Raw genomic sequence first — 17,505 nt, forward strand, 5'->3', positions numbered from 1 at the left:
GTAGTGTTTACAAGTATGTGTGCAAAATACCAGTAAACTTATCATAAATCCTACAGTAATAAAGATTCCCGTTTTTTTGCAGAACTTAAGTTCAATGCTGCAACAAGAGAAGCAAAATGAAAAGAATTATTGTAACACTCTCACAACCCTCATGGTCAAGGAAAGGAGGGAAGTGCGTTCCTTTAAACTACAAACATTTCACACTAACTGGTTACAGAAACATGCTAATATGATGTTTATATTGTCCAAGAAGTCAGCAGAATGACACACGCCACATTATTAGCAAAAATCTCTATCAAATGAAAAGAGAATTGTGTGGAGTTTTCTTTTAAAGTCTGGGTGTTTCCGATGTTTTTATTTACAATTATATGTGAAGACTATAGAAGAAAAAAAATTGTCGCAAAATAACTTCACCAGTTTTCTTTTAGAATAGGATGTCCCAGGGGCAAATGACAGATCTAACAGGGCAGACACATTATTACATCATTCAGAAACGGTACTTACTTAGATAGAAGAAGTTCCCAGGTAAGGAATTCTCACTCAGGTTGTTGTAGGTCAAATCAAGGACTTCTAATGAGGGCAAGGAACCAAACCCTCGCGGTAATGTGTTTAACCTGTTCATCCTAGAAAACACAGGGATGAAGTGTAATTATTTAGTTTATTTTGTTTCTTTCACATCATTTTTTACTTGCAACACAGTATTTTAGTAGGTAATGTAGTCGGCATTGCAGCATTTGGGATGCTGGTGGTCACAATCCCAGCTCCAGAATCCTGGCAGCAGTCATATAACCCTAACCCTCATTAGGGGTGCCTAAACCTAATCCCCCCCCCAAGTGCCTAAACCTAATCCCCCCCCTTCCCCGCCGCCTAAACCCAAGTCCCACGGGGGGTGGGTGCCTAAACACTCCCCTCCCCCCCGGGGGTGCCTAACCCTAACCCCCCCTTCCCCTAGCCTGACCATAACCTTTCTGGGGGGGTGCCTAACCCTAAGTCCCCCCCCGGTAGCCCTAAACCTAACCCATCCCTTCGATCGGGATGCCAGGCCCCGGTCTCCTGGCATAGGTAAAATGCCAAGTGTCGGGATTTTGAGACCTGTCATAAAACCCTTGCCGGGATTAAGCAGTCGGGAAACCAGCGGTCGGCACCGCGTCCGCCAGCTTCCAGCCTGCAGGGGGAGTTTAGGGTTAAGATGCGGGGGAGAGGGAGTTACCTGCATGTGTCAGGATTCTGCTGTTGGTATTCTGACCTCCCGACTGCAGAGATCCCTTACCCAACCCCTTACTAGTAAATATTCGGGGATAGCTGAAATACAAGCCTGGTGATGGGCTACGGATGGCACAGCAAGTCATCACTTGCGGGCCTCATCTCCCATTCTGATTTATCTGTTTGGTCATAAAGTGATAAAGCAGAGAACAAGACTGAAGGTGAGCAGCCAGATTCCCCATCAAATGACCTCCTCATAACTGCGCCATCCTGAGAGAGCTATACCTAATTACAGATAACCCCTTTAAGTAAACTTTCTGAATAGGAAAACAAAAATCCTCTACAAAAAATGATTCAATGACTGAAGGAAAAAAAAAAAAAAAAGTAATGTTATAACATACCTTTGTTAACTCTGTTTCTTCGAGGTCCATGTGATGTGATCCAGACACCAAACAGTTAAATATGAGCTCTCAGCTCACAGGATGCACTGGGCCCTCCCCACATACACCCTGGCTGTTGGTAGTGACAAGAGCTTAGAGTGCATAAATTCACAAGGGGGTGAAATGTTTATGCATTGCATGTAATTTGAATGTGTGTGTGGTACTGCCTTTTATGTCAATAACTGTTAGCTTGTAACCTATCACTACTGTTTTCTCCCTATAACTTTCTACTACAGGTGTGTGGACAGTTGGAACTTGACATCAAATATTATGTCTAAGGAGTCTGAAAGACAGGTGGCTGAAGCCCCTGTACAAAGCAGGGGTTATCCCCACAGGACTTCATACAAAATGGATTATGCGGTAACTGCTTTAGACAATCACCACATCAGTCAGGTTTACCAGCCTCTGGACCAGAAGCCCCTTGGGCTTCTTTTTCACAGATATGGCACAAGTGGCGGAACGTTTGGCTGCCCCAGCTCCCCCAGTATGGGGGTACCTTCAGCAGTTGCAGCCCCCTATGGTAATGCCCTCTATGTTCCCATCGTGGGTGGATATGTATGCTGAACGGGGCATGGCATCATCTTCAGCGGCTTTTCAGCAACCGCCACAAGCTGCTAGATCAATGCAGCCAAAGGCCAGATGGCGTTCAGCCTCTAACGCAGGCCACGCCACAGAGAAAGGAGATGACTCTGATATATCCTCGGAGGATGTAGAGGTACATAATTCCTCTCAGGAGTCTGTCTCCGGAGAAGAGGAGGATCATTTTTCAGTGTCTGACGTCCCTTTTTTGATTAGGGCGGTCAAGACTGTACTGAATATAGATGAGGAAGAGCCTCCGCAGAAAAAAGCTCCAGTATTTAAGCAACAGAAGGTGGTCAAGGCGGAGATCCCCAAATCAGAGCACTTGTCGGAACTTATGGGGGAAGCATGGAGTTGTCCAGGTAGGAAATTCTGTCCTTCAAAAAAGGTGGCAGCCTTATACCCATTCCCGTCAGAGGAGTGTGCGAAGTGGAAATTACGCCGTCTGTAGATGCACATGTGGCACAGCTGGTAAAGACTGCCACTCTGCCCATACCATCTGCTTCCTCTCTCAGGGACTCCATGGTAAGGAGACTTGATGGTTGTCTTAAAACAATCTTCTCGCTCTCAGGAGCTGCCACTCGTCCAGCTATGGCTACGGCTTGGGTTTCCATTGCCATTGAAGAATGGATGAAGGCACTGACAGAATCTCTGCCAGAAGCATCCAGGGAACAACTGGAGATTATTTCCTATGTCAAGGAAGCAGCATCGTATCTGGGAGACGCGTCATTGGATGCTGGTATACTATCTTCCAAAGCATCAGCGGTCTCGGTGGTGGCACGCAGAGCCCTGTGGTTAAGAGATTGGAAGGCGGACGCGGGGTCCAAGAAGGCCCTAGAATCCCTTCCGTTTACGGGAGGCGTTCTCTTTGGCACAGAATTAGACAAATTCATGGGACTATGTTGCAATCAATTTTCTTTTATCTATTAATACATTTTATATTCAATTTGGCCCAAAACCCAATACGTGACAGCTTGATATTCAAATGTGAAATTAATTTTTTTGTACTGGTATCCAACTCTGTAATTGTGTAGGCTGTAAAGTCTTGCAGGTATGCCCCATTTCCCAGTCTATGTTTGCGTGTTATGGAAATAGATTTAGAATCATCGGTGATTATTTGCAGCAACTAAACCAAACTCTAGTGGACAGTGATCAACCAGGAATGCTTGGATGCAGCGGGGCACTTGGTTTGAAGAGAGCGGCAAATGCATACGAATACTGGCTAACCAAATACAATGGGGCCGGTGCTGAGTTGAATTCAAGTCAGCCGTCATTGCTTGCGCAGTGCATTTGCGGAACTAAAGGTGTACATTCACCTGGATGCAGAGGTGTATGCCTCTCTGGGGCTGGATCACCCTATCTGTATACTTGCTTTGGTACCCGTTATCATCATCAGTGCCCACTTGGACCGGCTCTATCCCTGGCGCAAAAGGTACGCACAAAACATCATGTTCTCCCCGAACTTGGCCTAAGTGAGAATTCCCAGTTACCACCCAGTTCGGCCTCTTCAGCAAATCGGTTTGAGAATCCTGCATCCGCCCCATGGTGTCCGTACCCAGCTCGCAGTGTGGGATTTCAACTGTGTTCTGACAATCGCTGTCCAGCGGCTAAAGGCTTAAAAATGCTATTAATGCAGAAGGGTGGTCCAATCACTTTAATATATATATATATATATACACACCAATGGAGCATAGAGCATGCCTTCAGCATCCCAATCCTGATTGGTATGGTAGTTTGCCTTTATAATGGGGTCTGTGGAACATGGGGGTGTTGTACCAGAGGCCCTGTGAACATGCACAGAATAGGAAACGGTGGTCCAGACTGCATGCATCCCCTCATTAGCCTGTGAAAACACTCAGCTACATCTAGAACTGCCTGTAGCACATTCTTGGATTAGGGTATTTATCCAAGTCATTAAATTCCCCCGATGTGAGAAGCTTTCTTTGTGTATCCTTATTGAATGGTGTCCAAAATCATTAAGACGGCTGATGTATGAAGTGGTCCCCGGAGTCTCTTTCTTGGAGGCCTCTGCTTTAACAAATATCCAAGCTACAGCTCCAAAAGCAATCACATTCCTGCCTATTGGAAACACGTTGTCAGGGCTACGCATCTGCAGAAGGCTGCGGACATACATCACCAGCAACCGGTTATCAAAGCATCTTCAATTCAATAAGCGGACAAATGCACACACTGGTGCTGGTGCAGAGCTGGTATTGCACCGTGCGTGCTCCACAGTCCAGCATAAACCATCTACGGGCAACGCAGAGCCAGACGCTACTCAGTTATATCTCCACTTGTGACTGAAGAGGTGTAACGGGCTGCTTGTACGTAGGCAACGCTCAGTGAGGGCGCGTCCACGTAAAATTGTGCTCACGTGTTGGTGCAAAAGGTTTGTCCAAAACCAGATGTACTAAGACTGGGGCGCACTGATAAGGACGTTGGCTATGAAATGAAGAGCATAGATATGCGCGGTCATGCGGCAGATGTGTATAACCCTGTGTACAGGTTAATGTAAACTTTTAATTTTGTGCATGCAATGCACAGGCAATTACCGCTCACTTGCGTTCAACTCTGTTACAGCCTCACCGTGTTTAACAATTTTACATTTACTTTTTTATAGGTTCTACATAAAGAATACAAAATTTAGTTACAGATTAAGAGAACATGGATTTTCAACCTGCTGACATTAGTTGTATGGTGGCGATAAAAAGTGATTAAAAAAATAAAAATATTTAGTTTTGGTGTGCTTGGTAAAGTAAACACACACCACGTGTAACAAAATGGATGCCTATCATGACTGTTACTTGGGGAGTGATATGTATTACCCGACAGCGGCTGGCCGACAGAGGAGGAAATCCTGATCGTCCCTAGGTAAGTAGAACCTAACCTATTTTTCCCCCTAACCCTAACCCTCCTTAGGGGTGCCTAATCCTAACCTCCCCCCCTGTGCCTGACCCTAATCCCCCCTCTAAGTGCCTAAACCTAACCCCCCCTTCCCCGCTGCCTAAACCTAAGTCCTCCCGGGGGTTCCTAACCCTAACCCTCCCTCCCCCTAGCCTAACAATAACCACCCAGAGGGGGGTACCTAACCCTAAGTCCCCCCCGGGAGCCCTAAACCTACCCGCCCCTCCCGCGGCTGTCCACTGCGGTGCCCGACACCCACTCGATCAGTATGCCGGGCGCCGGTCTCCCGACGTCGGTCAAATTCCAGGCGCCTGTCACTTGTCCATAGTCGGGATTACAGTGTCTGGAAGCCGGCGGTCGGCATTTAGACCGTCGGCTTCCAGACTACATCCCGTGACTTGCTCTGTATTGATATTGAGAACATGATATGGGTCAGTGCCGAAATATAAGAATACAGAATAACGGATTTGCTCTCCGTGAATCTCATTAATGTAGGTTAGGGATTTCCTGCTCAGCACATGATGTGCTTACAAGTGCACCCCCACTAAGACATGAATAAAAGTTTAGGAAAAAAGTTTTATGCAAGAAATCTTAATGTTTTTGATATTAAATAAGTGTAGTCATTCATACGGCTGGCTGTAGACCATTCTGTATAAGCGCCATAAATAACATGCAAATAGTCCATAAAGACATACCCAAGATTAAGATGCTTTAGCTTCTGAAGGCTGCTAATCTGTGTTGGAAGCTCCTCGATCTGGTTGTTGAAAAAGTTTAGCACCTCCAGGTTTTTCAGATCGGCAATGTTGGCTGGAACAACTACAAAAAAGCAAAAGGCGCAAAATGAATGAAATAGTAACACATAGCACTGCCTAAATATAAAAAACCTGGATCGATATCTACACAGGGCGCTACAATATTCACCATTTGATGACCACAGGCTACTGTATATAACAGCAGCAGAACATTACTGTAGCCTGAGTCGTCAGGACACAGTAATGCCTTTGTGACCTCTCCGGACACAGAGGCCAGTCAAAAAAACAAAAAATCCACAACCTCATAAAAAAGTAATTAATATTCACCAATACAGCAAACAAGCCCACTCGTTATTTGCCTTATGAATAAGAAGCAAAGTTGAACAAGGCCCAATGAAGGGAAAGTTTCATTATGTAGGAAAGTGCAACAAGAGTAACAACACAAAACACAACAGATAAAGAGACCGTAAAGACTAGCTCGACTGACAATAATAATAGAGACTACATAAGAGATTAATGAGCTCACAACCCACAGATAGAAAATATATAACATTAACATTTTCGGCATGGAATGTTTACACTTCGTTCAAAATGTTTGTCCAATGTCCAAATGTTTTGATTTGAGAGATTTTTTTTCTTGAAATATATATAAAAAACAAACAAAAAAAAACCAAGAACAGAAACAAGAGATGGCAAGTGAGGGGAGCAGTTTCTAGTACTATAACATCTTCAAATCTAAAAATAAAACAACAACAAAAAAAAAAAAATTGCTACAAGTCCGGTTTACCGTTGAAACATTTTGACAATTTATAGTAAGACACCCCCCACACATACCGGTAGCCTAGGTCGGGACATGGGGACGTGCCGCTAGGGCGTTCACCTGGCTTGCTCTGCGCAGCTCCCCAGCCATGCTGATCAGTGTGAATGGGTCAATCCTCCCAACTACCAGGCAGATTGGGACAATGCAGTTCCAACTGTCACAGCGGTGCAGTGCCCTTAAATAGGGACTATCCTGCTGAAACCAGGACAGTTGGGAGGTACGCTCACAGCACTGAACGAATAGCATGACTATATTGTTTCAGGTAAAGTGTAGAGAGCAGAGGGCCTGATTCAGAGACGGACGCTCTGAAAGAGCGCTCGCCCTGAATCAGGAGTTTTTGTTTTTTGGTGCGGCCTCCTCGCTATTGCGAGCGGCCAGGATGATGGCCGCGATGGTCAAGACCATCGCGACCATCGGGGCTTGCAACGAGACCCGTGTGGTAGGGTCTCGTGGCCGCAAGCCCCAGAGAGCTTCTGGCTGTAATAGAGCCGGAAGCTCTCCCACTGACATCACTGGTGATGTTGGTGGGGCCGTCCACAAACGGCAGGCTTTCGCATGGGAACGCCTCCGTTCGTGAAGCCAGCCCCCGCTACGCCTACAAAACAGGGCAAGATGACAATCAACATCGACAGCCGCCCCTTTTGTAGTGAGCCACGGAGCGAGAGAATTTATCTCTTACTCCAGGGCTTGCGTACGCGCAGTGCGGCCGCTGTGCGTGCGCAGAGCACACCATCGACCCGCTCGCGAGCGCTCAAGTGCATGCGAGCGGGTCTGAATCAGGCCCAGAGATCGAGGGGCAACCTGAGCAGGTTAGTACGGAAGAGATGGAAACGTCTAGTGTAAGAAAAGAAAAGAAAAAAAAAAAAAGGAGTAGGGAAACGGGAAGCATTTGCATAAGAAATCGTAACTAATTAGATTCTAAATTTCATTTATTTAGTACATTCTATAAGATGATAACTAGAAGTTGATTGAATGATATGGGCATCACTTCCAGCTGTACTCTTTCGAAAGTTTGATACAGTTCCCCCTTAATAATGGCTGAAAGTGTGTGTGGGTCAGGATTCTTCCAGTGTGAGACTATCAAACACTGTACGGCAATGTGAATATGGTTGTTGAGCTTCCAAGTCCATTTAGGAATATCCGAGATAGATCGCAGGAGAAGGTGAAAGGAGAGGTTGGAGGTGAGAGAAACAAGTTATACAGCAAATTAGGCATTGAACTTCCCTGCTAGGAATGTCTATCCTGGGGAAGGACCACCAGATGTGAGACAGAGTTCTTGGCATGCTACAGTTTCACCAATACAAATCTGAAGCAGAAAGGTAAATAGCATGGTCTGGGGACCAACAAAATAACTGCTTATACAAGATTTGTTTAATATGTGTACAAATGGAAGATCTGGCAACCTCCTCTCAAATACCAGTCCATTACTCTGCATCCAGGACCTACCTTATTCCCTCCTCCCAACGAAGCTCATGAGGGTCTTTGGTTGATTATTAATAAGTCAGGAGACAAGAGTGGAGATAAGATCCCTAGAGGATGATCTGCAAAAGGAAGTAGGCTGTTTGGGGTCCTTGGTTTAATTTTACCGCTGTATAGATGACGAATTTGCAGATATCGATAGAATGAACCAGGCAGACGACTGAGTCGTTCATGCAAATCAGAAAACATAGGAAGAGAACCATAGGGCATGATATCAGAAAGAAATTTTATATGAGTAATTCCCGTTAGAGAATGCTTTGGGGTCCATGTCCGTGGGAAAGGCTGAGTTATGTCTGTTCTGTCTAGGTTGCCAATACGTTTGTAGGTGTGAATGCAATAATTCCAAACTGAAAGTGTGAAGCGGACTGTAGGAGGAAGACGCACTAGAGTGTGGGGGTCTAATTTCCGTGTCCATCCAGAATATGGTGCAGGGAAAGAACAAACCACTACCCGCATCCAAGTGTGAATATCTGCATGAGCACAAGTGGGTGACATGATAGTATTTTTGGAGACCAGGCAGACCCATTCCAGCCCCTCTTGAGTGTTTGTAAAAAAATAAATAAATAAATCTTCTGGTTGCCTATCAGTCCATATAAAGTGGATAATTTTTGCATGAAGGTCTTTAAAGGCGGAAGATAGGACTCTTGCTGGAAAAGTTTATATTAGGTAAGTAATAGAGACAAAGGCCATCATTCAGAGCCGCACGCTCTGAATGAGGGCCGCCCTCCATAAAAATGGAGCATCCTCCTGGACGCTCGTATAGCTGTGGGTCACCACCCACAGCCTATACGAGCGTGCAGTTTGATGGCCGCGATGGTCGCGACCATCGAAACTGCGAGCCGGAGCCTGCGGTTGAGGTTTTCAACCGCAAGCTCCGGAGTGATTTTGGCTCTATCAGAGCCAAAATCACTCCCACTGACATCACTAGTGATGTCAGTGGGCCGGCTTCTGACGGGAGGCGTTCCCGTGGGAACGCCCCCGTCAGGGAGGCACGCCCCCGGCACGCCCACCAAAGGGGGCGTGCTGTCAATCAACATCGACAGCACGCCCCCTTTGATCAGACACAACGAGCGAAGGACTTTCCTTCGCTCGTCGCGTCTGGCGCATGCGCACGACGGAGCTCCCTCCGTCGTGCGCATGCTCAGTGCAGAACATCGACCCACTTGCGAGCGGACAGCCGCTCGCGAGTGGGTCTGAATCAGGGCCAATATGTTAATCTTTGCAGCAGCAAGTCTACCCAACCAGGAGTTGAAGAGTGGATCCTAAGTTCATAAATCTTTTACAAAAAGAGCCAATTAGTGGACTCGAACGGCAAGTTGGCAGAGTACAGGTCAACATTGAGAATTGTTAGATAGATCCCCAGGAATTAAATTTTCTGGGGTTGCCACTTTAATTTGAAACTGTTCCTATATTTCTATGTTGTTATGTTGCAGAAGTGGGTGTAGAGTCCGATGTCAAGTGAAGTCCAGACAACCCACAGATTTCACACTCCTCTGATCCATGTCAGGCACTTGCAATATGCAACTTATTTTGTGTACAGAGACATACAACAAGACCAGACTGCTCACACTTGCCTACAAAATATCACTTACTTTAGCATCTCTTTAATGTGCAGGAAACGAGGGACCCTTCCGGATCCCGAACACAAAAACAAACAAAAACAGTTGGGCATCACTAGTTGCTTTCAAGGACAGGAAAATATGTAGTTTCACAATGTTTATTGTTATGCATTTAGTGTAACATAAAACACCATATTAATTACACTTGCAGCAGTTTTTACATAAAATTAAGTTTACCATGAGGATACGAGCATCGGATCACTGTAAGCTGGCAAAGATCTCTTGTTCAGCCAAAAAATAAAAAGTATTTTTGGCCTCATCCCCAGGAGTATATCGCTGTGATCAATGCACACAAAAGGTTACATCAGATTAGTGACAGATCGATATTTAGCTATTATCTAGGAATATGAGGATGTTTCCTGACAGCATGGTGTGAATACCAGTCTACAGATGAAAGGTTAATTTAGCTGAAAGGACTTAAAACGATCCAAGTTGTGCAGAGGACATAGGTAGCATGGTCACTGTCATACAAGAAGATAATGAGACCCGCTATAATTCATCTAGTGTCAGTGAGAAGAGTGCAGAACAGAGAGTTATGAGCTTCTTCACATCCACATGCTGGGAAAATGGGTAAAACCACATGAAAACCAATTTGGAAGCAATTTCCATGTGTGCTTATTTACTATCGGTTCTAGTGGCGGTAGTGCTCGCTAACACACAAGCTGGGAATGAGCCCTAAGTAAATACAGAAACAAGTATGAAAAAGATGTGTTTGCTTTCATGGACTATATTTAAAAAAATAATAATTATAGGGATTAAGGGGAAAATTTACTAAAGTGAGAGTTTTTAGAAGGGAGTTTTAAAAGTGATGTTGCCCATAGCAACCAATCAGATTCTACTTAGATTTTAGCTATTATCTTCTAGAAGTTGCTAGTTAAATGTTGATTGGTTGCTATGGGTAACATCACTTTTAAAACTCCCTTCTAAAAACTCTCACTTTAGTAAATTTACCCCTAAGTGTCAGATGTTAGAGCTGCTTGATAGGAGTAAAGGTATTCAACAAGCGGCCTTTATGGAACTACACATCCCAGCATGCTATGCCACAGATTTAGCATGCCCTTATAGCATAACTGCGGCAGGGCATGCTGGGAGGTGTAGTTCCACCGCAGCTGGAAGGCTGCACTTGGGTGCGCTCTCTTACCTCTCTCCGTCTGTCCGTTATTATTACCCAAATTAAAATTTTATTGCTCTTCTGTTTCCAACTGTAAAGCGAAACACAACACGCTGGCGCTATCAGGGTAGTGCGGCCGGTGCCATTGCACAGGGCACCACAGGGCAGGGGGCGCTGTTTGGGCCTGTCAAATTTCTATTTATTATCATTCTTACTTGTAGCTTCCTCTTATTTTATCCCCAGCATCTCCTGGCCTCACCTATCTCTTACCTGGCCCTTCCCCATGAAGCCATTCCCCTTTTTTGGGTGCATTATGACTCTTTGAAAAATGAGGGGAGCACCAATGCTCTTTCTGGCACAAGGCACCAAAAAGTCTAGTTATGGCTCTGGGCGCTATATAACTAATACATAAATACCCAGGAGAAATAAATGTAAAATATGAGAAATAAAATTTTTACCTTTAACGCTTAACAATCGCTGTATAATTCTGAGCCTTCGCATCACTCATCACCTCTAAATGCTCGCTCACCAGTACGCAAGCTCTCAATCAGAGCAGGCATGAAATTAAATGTAACTAAACCAAAAGTCCTCTTCAGAACGTGCCGGCTTCCCTGTGACTTTCTGCAGATGCAATTAAATTTGGATCTAAGGTATTACCCTTTTGACAGGATGAGAGATTATTTCCAGTCTCCTTTCTAAATCAATCCTGTAATTTAGAAACAGTGAATTATGGTCTATATGTTCTGGGCTCTTCAGAATTGATACCTCTCACTTCATTTGTTTAAATCACCTGTTAACATCTGTTCAGCATTTAAACTGGCAGTCCAGCTCCTGCAGAGTCGGTTCCACTTACACAGGCTCCTGGGTACAAATACTCCCCTGTAGAAGGCATTTTATTAGGGATAAATCTCATGTTTAAGTGTACATGCTGCTATACTGGCATTGCAAAGTGTACTAATGCTCTCTACTTTACCTAGGAGCAGCTATTATTTGGACTTAAACAAATCAATACTATATCCAGTATTTCACCATTCACCGAGGCTGGGTACACATCAGAACAATGTCATAACAACGCAATGGTTGTTCCAATTTCCCTTCATCCAAGAACAAACTATAATGAGCGTACACACTGTGCAACCCTTCAAGCGACAGAATGATTTAACGTGTAGTTTGATGCTATACGATTTATCGTTGCTCCTGTACACACAAGAGCAACCATCTTTAAGATCACTGGCCAAATCAGAACAACATATCGCCTGGTGATCCGGTTGGCCGTACCCACTACATGATGTGCACCACATCGGTCACGATATCTTCTGATTGACGGTACAGCACGCCCAACCAGAAGATGTCGTAGACGATGCACGGGAGCATTCGATTGAGAGTACACACTGGGCCTGATTCAGAGCCGCTCGTAAGCGGCCGCTCGTTCGCTCCGAGCGATGTTCGCACATCTGCGCATGCGTATGGGTTTTAGTACGCATGCGCGAACCAGTCAGTGCGGTCGAAAATCATGTGCTCGCAAAATAGCGAATGCCTGCTAATTTGAGTGACAGGATGATGCGTTTGTGGGTGGTAACAGGGGAAGGTGCTTGAAAACGGGGAGTGGAGATCCGAACGCAGGCGTGCCAAACAGTCAAAACGGGCGTTTTAAGGGTGTGCATAATTAACAAAGCAGCGTCATCGACCACGTCAGTGGGGTGTCTTTTAGCCAGAACTGCTCGTATGATTGCGGTAGGAAAATCCAACCACAAGAATAGCGAGCAGTTCATTCGTCTTTCGATGTACTCGATTAATCTAATAAATAGCGGAGATGACGTATGATGCGAGAGGCCAGGGGGCGGTTTTTCCAAAAAAACGTCCGCATGTTTTGTTCGCTCGTTCAGACATAGAGGCGTCAACAGACCGCAAAGAGCGAGCGCTCAATTTAAATAGCCAGCCCCTTTTTCTGGACGAGCGAGCGCAAATAGCGTCTGGCTCTGAATCAGGCCCACTGTGCGATCTGTGCGATCCAGAACCTATGGGTTAAGGCATCTTAGCCGCAATTGTACCGCGCGAGGAAAAGAGGCTGTAACTGAATAGCGCTGCCAAACTTTTCATTGCGCTGTAACTTACCGCAGCTGTTTGAATCCGAACCATAATGTCCGTCATGTTAAAATTAAACGATATTTAAGACAAATTTTAATTACTGATCAATAAGTGAACATATTTAAATATGAGTATTATGAATACAACTTGACGATTACATGCAAATCCCAATCACTACGGGTTTAGAATGGGAGCGTACAGGTCCGATGCAGGAAAATGGAAATAAAGTACCAACCAATCAGCTCCCTACAGGCTGTGTTTGAAATATGACAGGAGCTGATTGGTTGGTACTTTGTCTCCATCCAAGGTTTAGTACAAAGACCCCCAGGTAGAGATGATGCTCATAGCAAACCAATCAGCTACTAGCTATCATTTTTATAGAATGCATGAGATAAATTATAGCTTGTATCTGATTGGTAGTTAAGGACACATGTCCTCTTTACTGGACACAGCATTGTACACACTGAGCTTCAGAGAGATTGCATTAAGCCACATTTAATATAGGAGTTAAAAAAAATGAACTGGAAATTTCCAAGTAGGAGGAATCAGCTTGACATAAATGGCAGATATGCAGCAATTAAAAGTAAAATGTTGAAACATGTCACTAAGGTATATGTATATATAGACTAAACCGGGGTGGGGTGGGGTGTTATTTTATATTGATGTTCACATACATTCAGTATCTTCCTATGTGACACCTCACACCAGGATCATGGATACGGTGACAGAACCGTAAACACGAGTCACTGTTTACCTAGAAGCCTTTTTTCAATTTGAATGAAATATAACACTGTAAAAAAAATAAGAAAAAAAAGAAAATAAACAGTAAACGGCTGCGAGAAATCGTTACTGGCTGTCTGAGTATTCACACTTCAGGTTTATACGGAAATATTAGTTGGGAAAAGAACAAAATGTCAGTTTCAAAAATAAAAGATGTTTAGCAGGTTATATGGTGACCGGAAAGAGTGAAACAGCATCTGGGCAAAGCCCATGAAACAGACGTCGTTACATTGAAGGTCACAGACAAAGACCATGCCACCTTGACATGAAAAATATTGTTCCTAAACACTTTTTTTTAAAAAACGTATTAGTTACTATGTTGCATTTTAAGCACCTGCACATTAAAACATGGGTACCATTGCTAGATTGTGTGGCTGGAGACTATGAGGGAGATTTATCAAAGCCTTGAGAGAGATAAAGTACCAACCAATGTTTAAAAAATGATCATTAGAAGCCGATTGGTTGTTATTTTAGCTCCCTCCGCTTTATCTGTCGCCAAACTTTGATAAAACTCTCCACGTGGGAGCCACAAAAAAAAATTATTATATATATCGTGTGTGTGTCATTATATATATATATATATATATATATATATTATATCTATAATATCACCAGACGGGCAGCACTCCCAACATCATACAAATGAACTTCACGGGTGCCCTCCAAGGTATCCCAGCGAGAGATCCAAATGCAGCAAGTAAACGGAGGCACTCCAAAATAATGCAACAAATCCAGGCAAATAGGTTCAACGTTTCGAGATTTTATTATCTCGTCTTCAGGATACATAGCAAATACAAACAATTACTGACCATATAAACCATTCACCACGTGATCAGCTGGCTCTCGAGACCAGTCCTCGACGTATAGTGAATCATGGCTCTATGTCTGTATCTATTTTAAAAGGTGTTATATAAATGTTATGTCTTTTTTGATAAACTGTTGCTTTATTATTTTTTTGATAAACGCTGGTTATTTTGTTGTTTGTAATTGATTAATGCAGCTGGGTTTGAGAGAATGTTGTGGGCGTCGGGGGCTGGTCTCGAGAGCCAGCTGATCACGTGGTGAATGGTTTATATGGTCAGTAATTGTTTGTATTTGCTATGTATCCTGAAGACGAGATAATAAAATCTCGAAACGTTGAAACTATTTGCATTATATATACACACACACACACACACACACACACACACACACACACACACACACACACACAAATATTGGGACATTGACATAATTTTCATATTTTGGCCTCTGTTCACCACCGCAATGGCTTTGAAATGAAACAAACAAGATGTGCTTTAACTGCAGACTTTCAGATTTAATTTGAGGGTAATTATATCCAAATCAGGTGAACGGTGTAGGAATTACAATGGTTTCTATATGTGCCTCTCACTTTTTAAGGGGCCAAAAGTAATGGGACTATCAACTCAAAAGCTATTTCATGGACAGGTGTGGGCTATTCCCTCGTTATTTCATTATCAATTAAGCAGGTAAAAGGTCTGGAGTTGATTCTAGGTGTGACATTTGCATTTAGAATCAGTTGGTGTTGACTCTCAATATGAGATCCAAAGAGCTGTCACTATCAGTGAAGCAAGCCATCATTAGGCTGAAAAATCAAAACAAACCCATCAGAGATAGCAAAAACATTAGGTGTGGCCAAATCAACTGTTTGGAACATTCTTAAAAAGAAAGAATGCACCAGAGACCTCAGCAGCACAAAAGACCCGGAAAACCACGGAAAACAATTGTGGTGGATGACAGAAGAATTATTTCCCTGGTGAAGAAAAACCCCTTCACAGTTGGCCAAATCAAGAACACTCTCCAGGAGGTAGGTGTATATGTGTCAAAGTCAACAATCAAGAGAAGACTTCACAAGAGTGAATATAGAGGGTTCACCACAAGATGTAAACCATTGGTGAGCCTCAAAAACAGGAAGACCAGATTAGAGTTTGCCAAACAACATCTAAAAAAGCCATTACAGTTCTGGAACAACATCCTATGGACAGATGAGACAAAGATCAACTTGGACCAGAGTGATGGGAAGAGAAGAGTATGGAGAAGGAAAGGAACTGCTCATGATCCAAAACATACCACCTCATCAGTGAAGCATGGTGGTGGTAGTGTCATGGCGTGGGCATGTATGGCTGCCAATGGAACTGGTTCCCTTGTATTTATTGATGTGACTGCTGACAAAAGCAGCAGAATGAATTCTGAAGTGTTTCGGGCAATAATATGATATGCTCATATTCAGTCAAATGCTTCAGAACTCATTGGACGGCACTTCACAATGCAGATGGACAATGACCCGAAGCATACTGCAAAAGCAACCAAAGAGTTTTTTAAGGCTAAAAAGTGGAATGTTATGCAATGGCCAAGTCAATCCCGTGACCTGAATCCAATTGAGCATGCATTTCACTTGATGAAGACAAAACTGAAGGGAAAATGCCCTAAGAACAAGCAGGAACTGAAGACATTTGCAGTAGAGGCCTGGCAGAGCATCACCAGGGATGAAACCCAGCGTCTGGTGATGTCTATGCGTTCCAGACTTCAGGCTGTAATTGCCTGCAAAGGATTTGCAACAAAGTATTAAAAAGTGAAAGTTATATTTAGGATTGTTTAGTTTGTCCCATTACTTTTGGCCCCTTAAAAAGTGGGAGGCACATATAGAAACCGTTTTAATTCCTACACCGTTCACCTGATTTGGATGTAATTACCCTCAAAATTAAATATGAAAGTCTGCAGTTAAAGCACATCTTGTTTGTTTAATTTCAAAGCCATTGTGGTGGTGAATAGAGGCCAAAATATGAAAATTCTGTCAATGTCCCAATATTTATGCACCTGACTGTGTATATATCTGTTTGATTGTTTGCATGGTGACACCCCTTCACAGATTCGGATTAAGCCAAGGCTATGTGCTCCAGTTAGATCCTGGCCAGGTTTTTGGGGTGGTTGAGGTCCCGGTCAACATCACATAATAAAACTTAACTTGAAGTTTTAAACCCGGGCAACGCCTGGTACTCTAGTTAGTATATTATATACACACACATATGCAAATATCTGGCACTTGTCCACAAATTGAAGATAGTATTGGCTACGATGCCCTTCAATGGGTTGACCCCAATATAACATTGCAATTTGGCGGCACTGAGACTTATACGTAAATGAAAACGCTTTTATTGGTCCAACGTTTCGGGTTAACCCTGTCGTCAGGGAAACAAAGCAATATAAAACGCCAAACCAGTAGAGAGTGCTGTCCTGAAAATAATTGGGGCTTTCTCCGGAATCCCTTCCCGGGCTGTGAGGGTTGGTATAATGAGGAATATGGGGACTACTTTAGCGGTCTCGATATTATGGCAAGGTGCCCCTAGGTATTCCTGACAAATATGTAAATAAAATACCCACAACTGTCAAATCAACTTTTATTGAATTATGTATGTATGTACCTATTTATTTTATTTAATCCAATAGGATCTTCATCCGTAAATGTAATCTACATCTTTATGTTTAATACATGGGAAAGTGGCTTGTAACCCATGGGAATTAAAACCGCATACGACACTGCAACCTTCTTAGTGGAATTGCTACCGAATAACCAACAAATGAATTGAACAAATATAAAATGTGGGGTTTCAAACTGTGTGCGCTGGAAGCAGCCAAAATAGGACCCCTTAACTCTAAAATGGAATCACCTCATCCATACAAATTTACATATGAGAAAATAAACGAATCA

At 43.6% G+C, this 17,505-nt stretch overlaps 1 protein-coding gene across 4 annotated transcripts in view; it reads right to left on the reverse strand.

Annotated features, from left to right (window-relative positions):
• RSU1 (Ras suppressor protein 1) overlaps positions 1 to 17,505 on the reverse strand; it is a 163,643-nt gene that overhangs the window by 117,091 nt on the left and 29,047 nt on the right. For all 4 annotated transcript variants that reach the window (XR_015879290.1, XM_088478659.1, XM_088478658.1 and 1 more), the window contains exons 4-5: positions 5,822 to 5,942; positions 505 to 623 (exon numbers count right to left, since the gene is read on the reverse strand). Coding sequence is in view for 3 of the 4 variants with exons in the window: in XM_088478659.1 (XP_088334785.1) it covers positions 505 to 623; positions 5,822 to 5,942 (240 nt within the window). In the remaining variant the exon portion in view is untranslated. The remainder of the gene's footprint in view (positions 1 to 504; positions 624 to 5,821; positions 5,943 to 17,505) is intronic.

The sequence above is a fragment of the Taudactylus pleione genome, unplaced genomic scaffold (genome assembly GCF_031769625.1).
Source record: "Taudactylus pleione unplaced genomic scaffold, aTauple2 ptg000216l, whole genome shotgun sequence".
In the NCBI taxonomy this organism is placed as follows: Eukaryota; Metazoa; Chordata; class Amphibia; order Anura; family Myobatrachidae; genus Taudactylus; species Taudactylus pleione.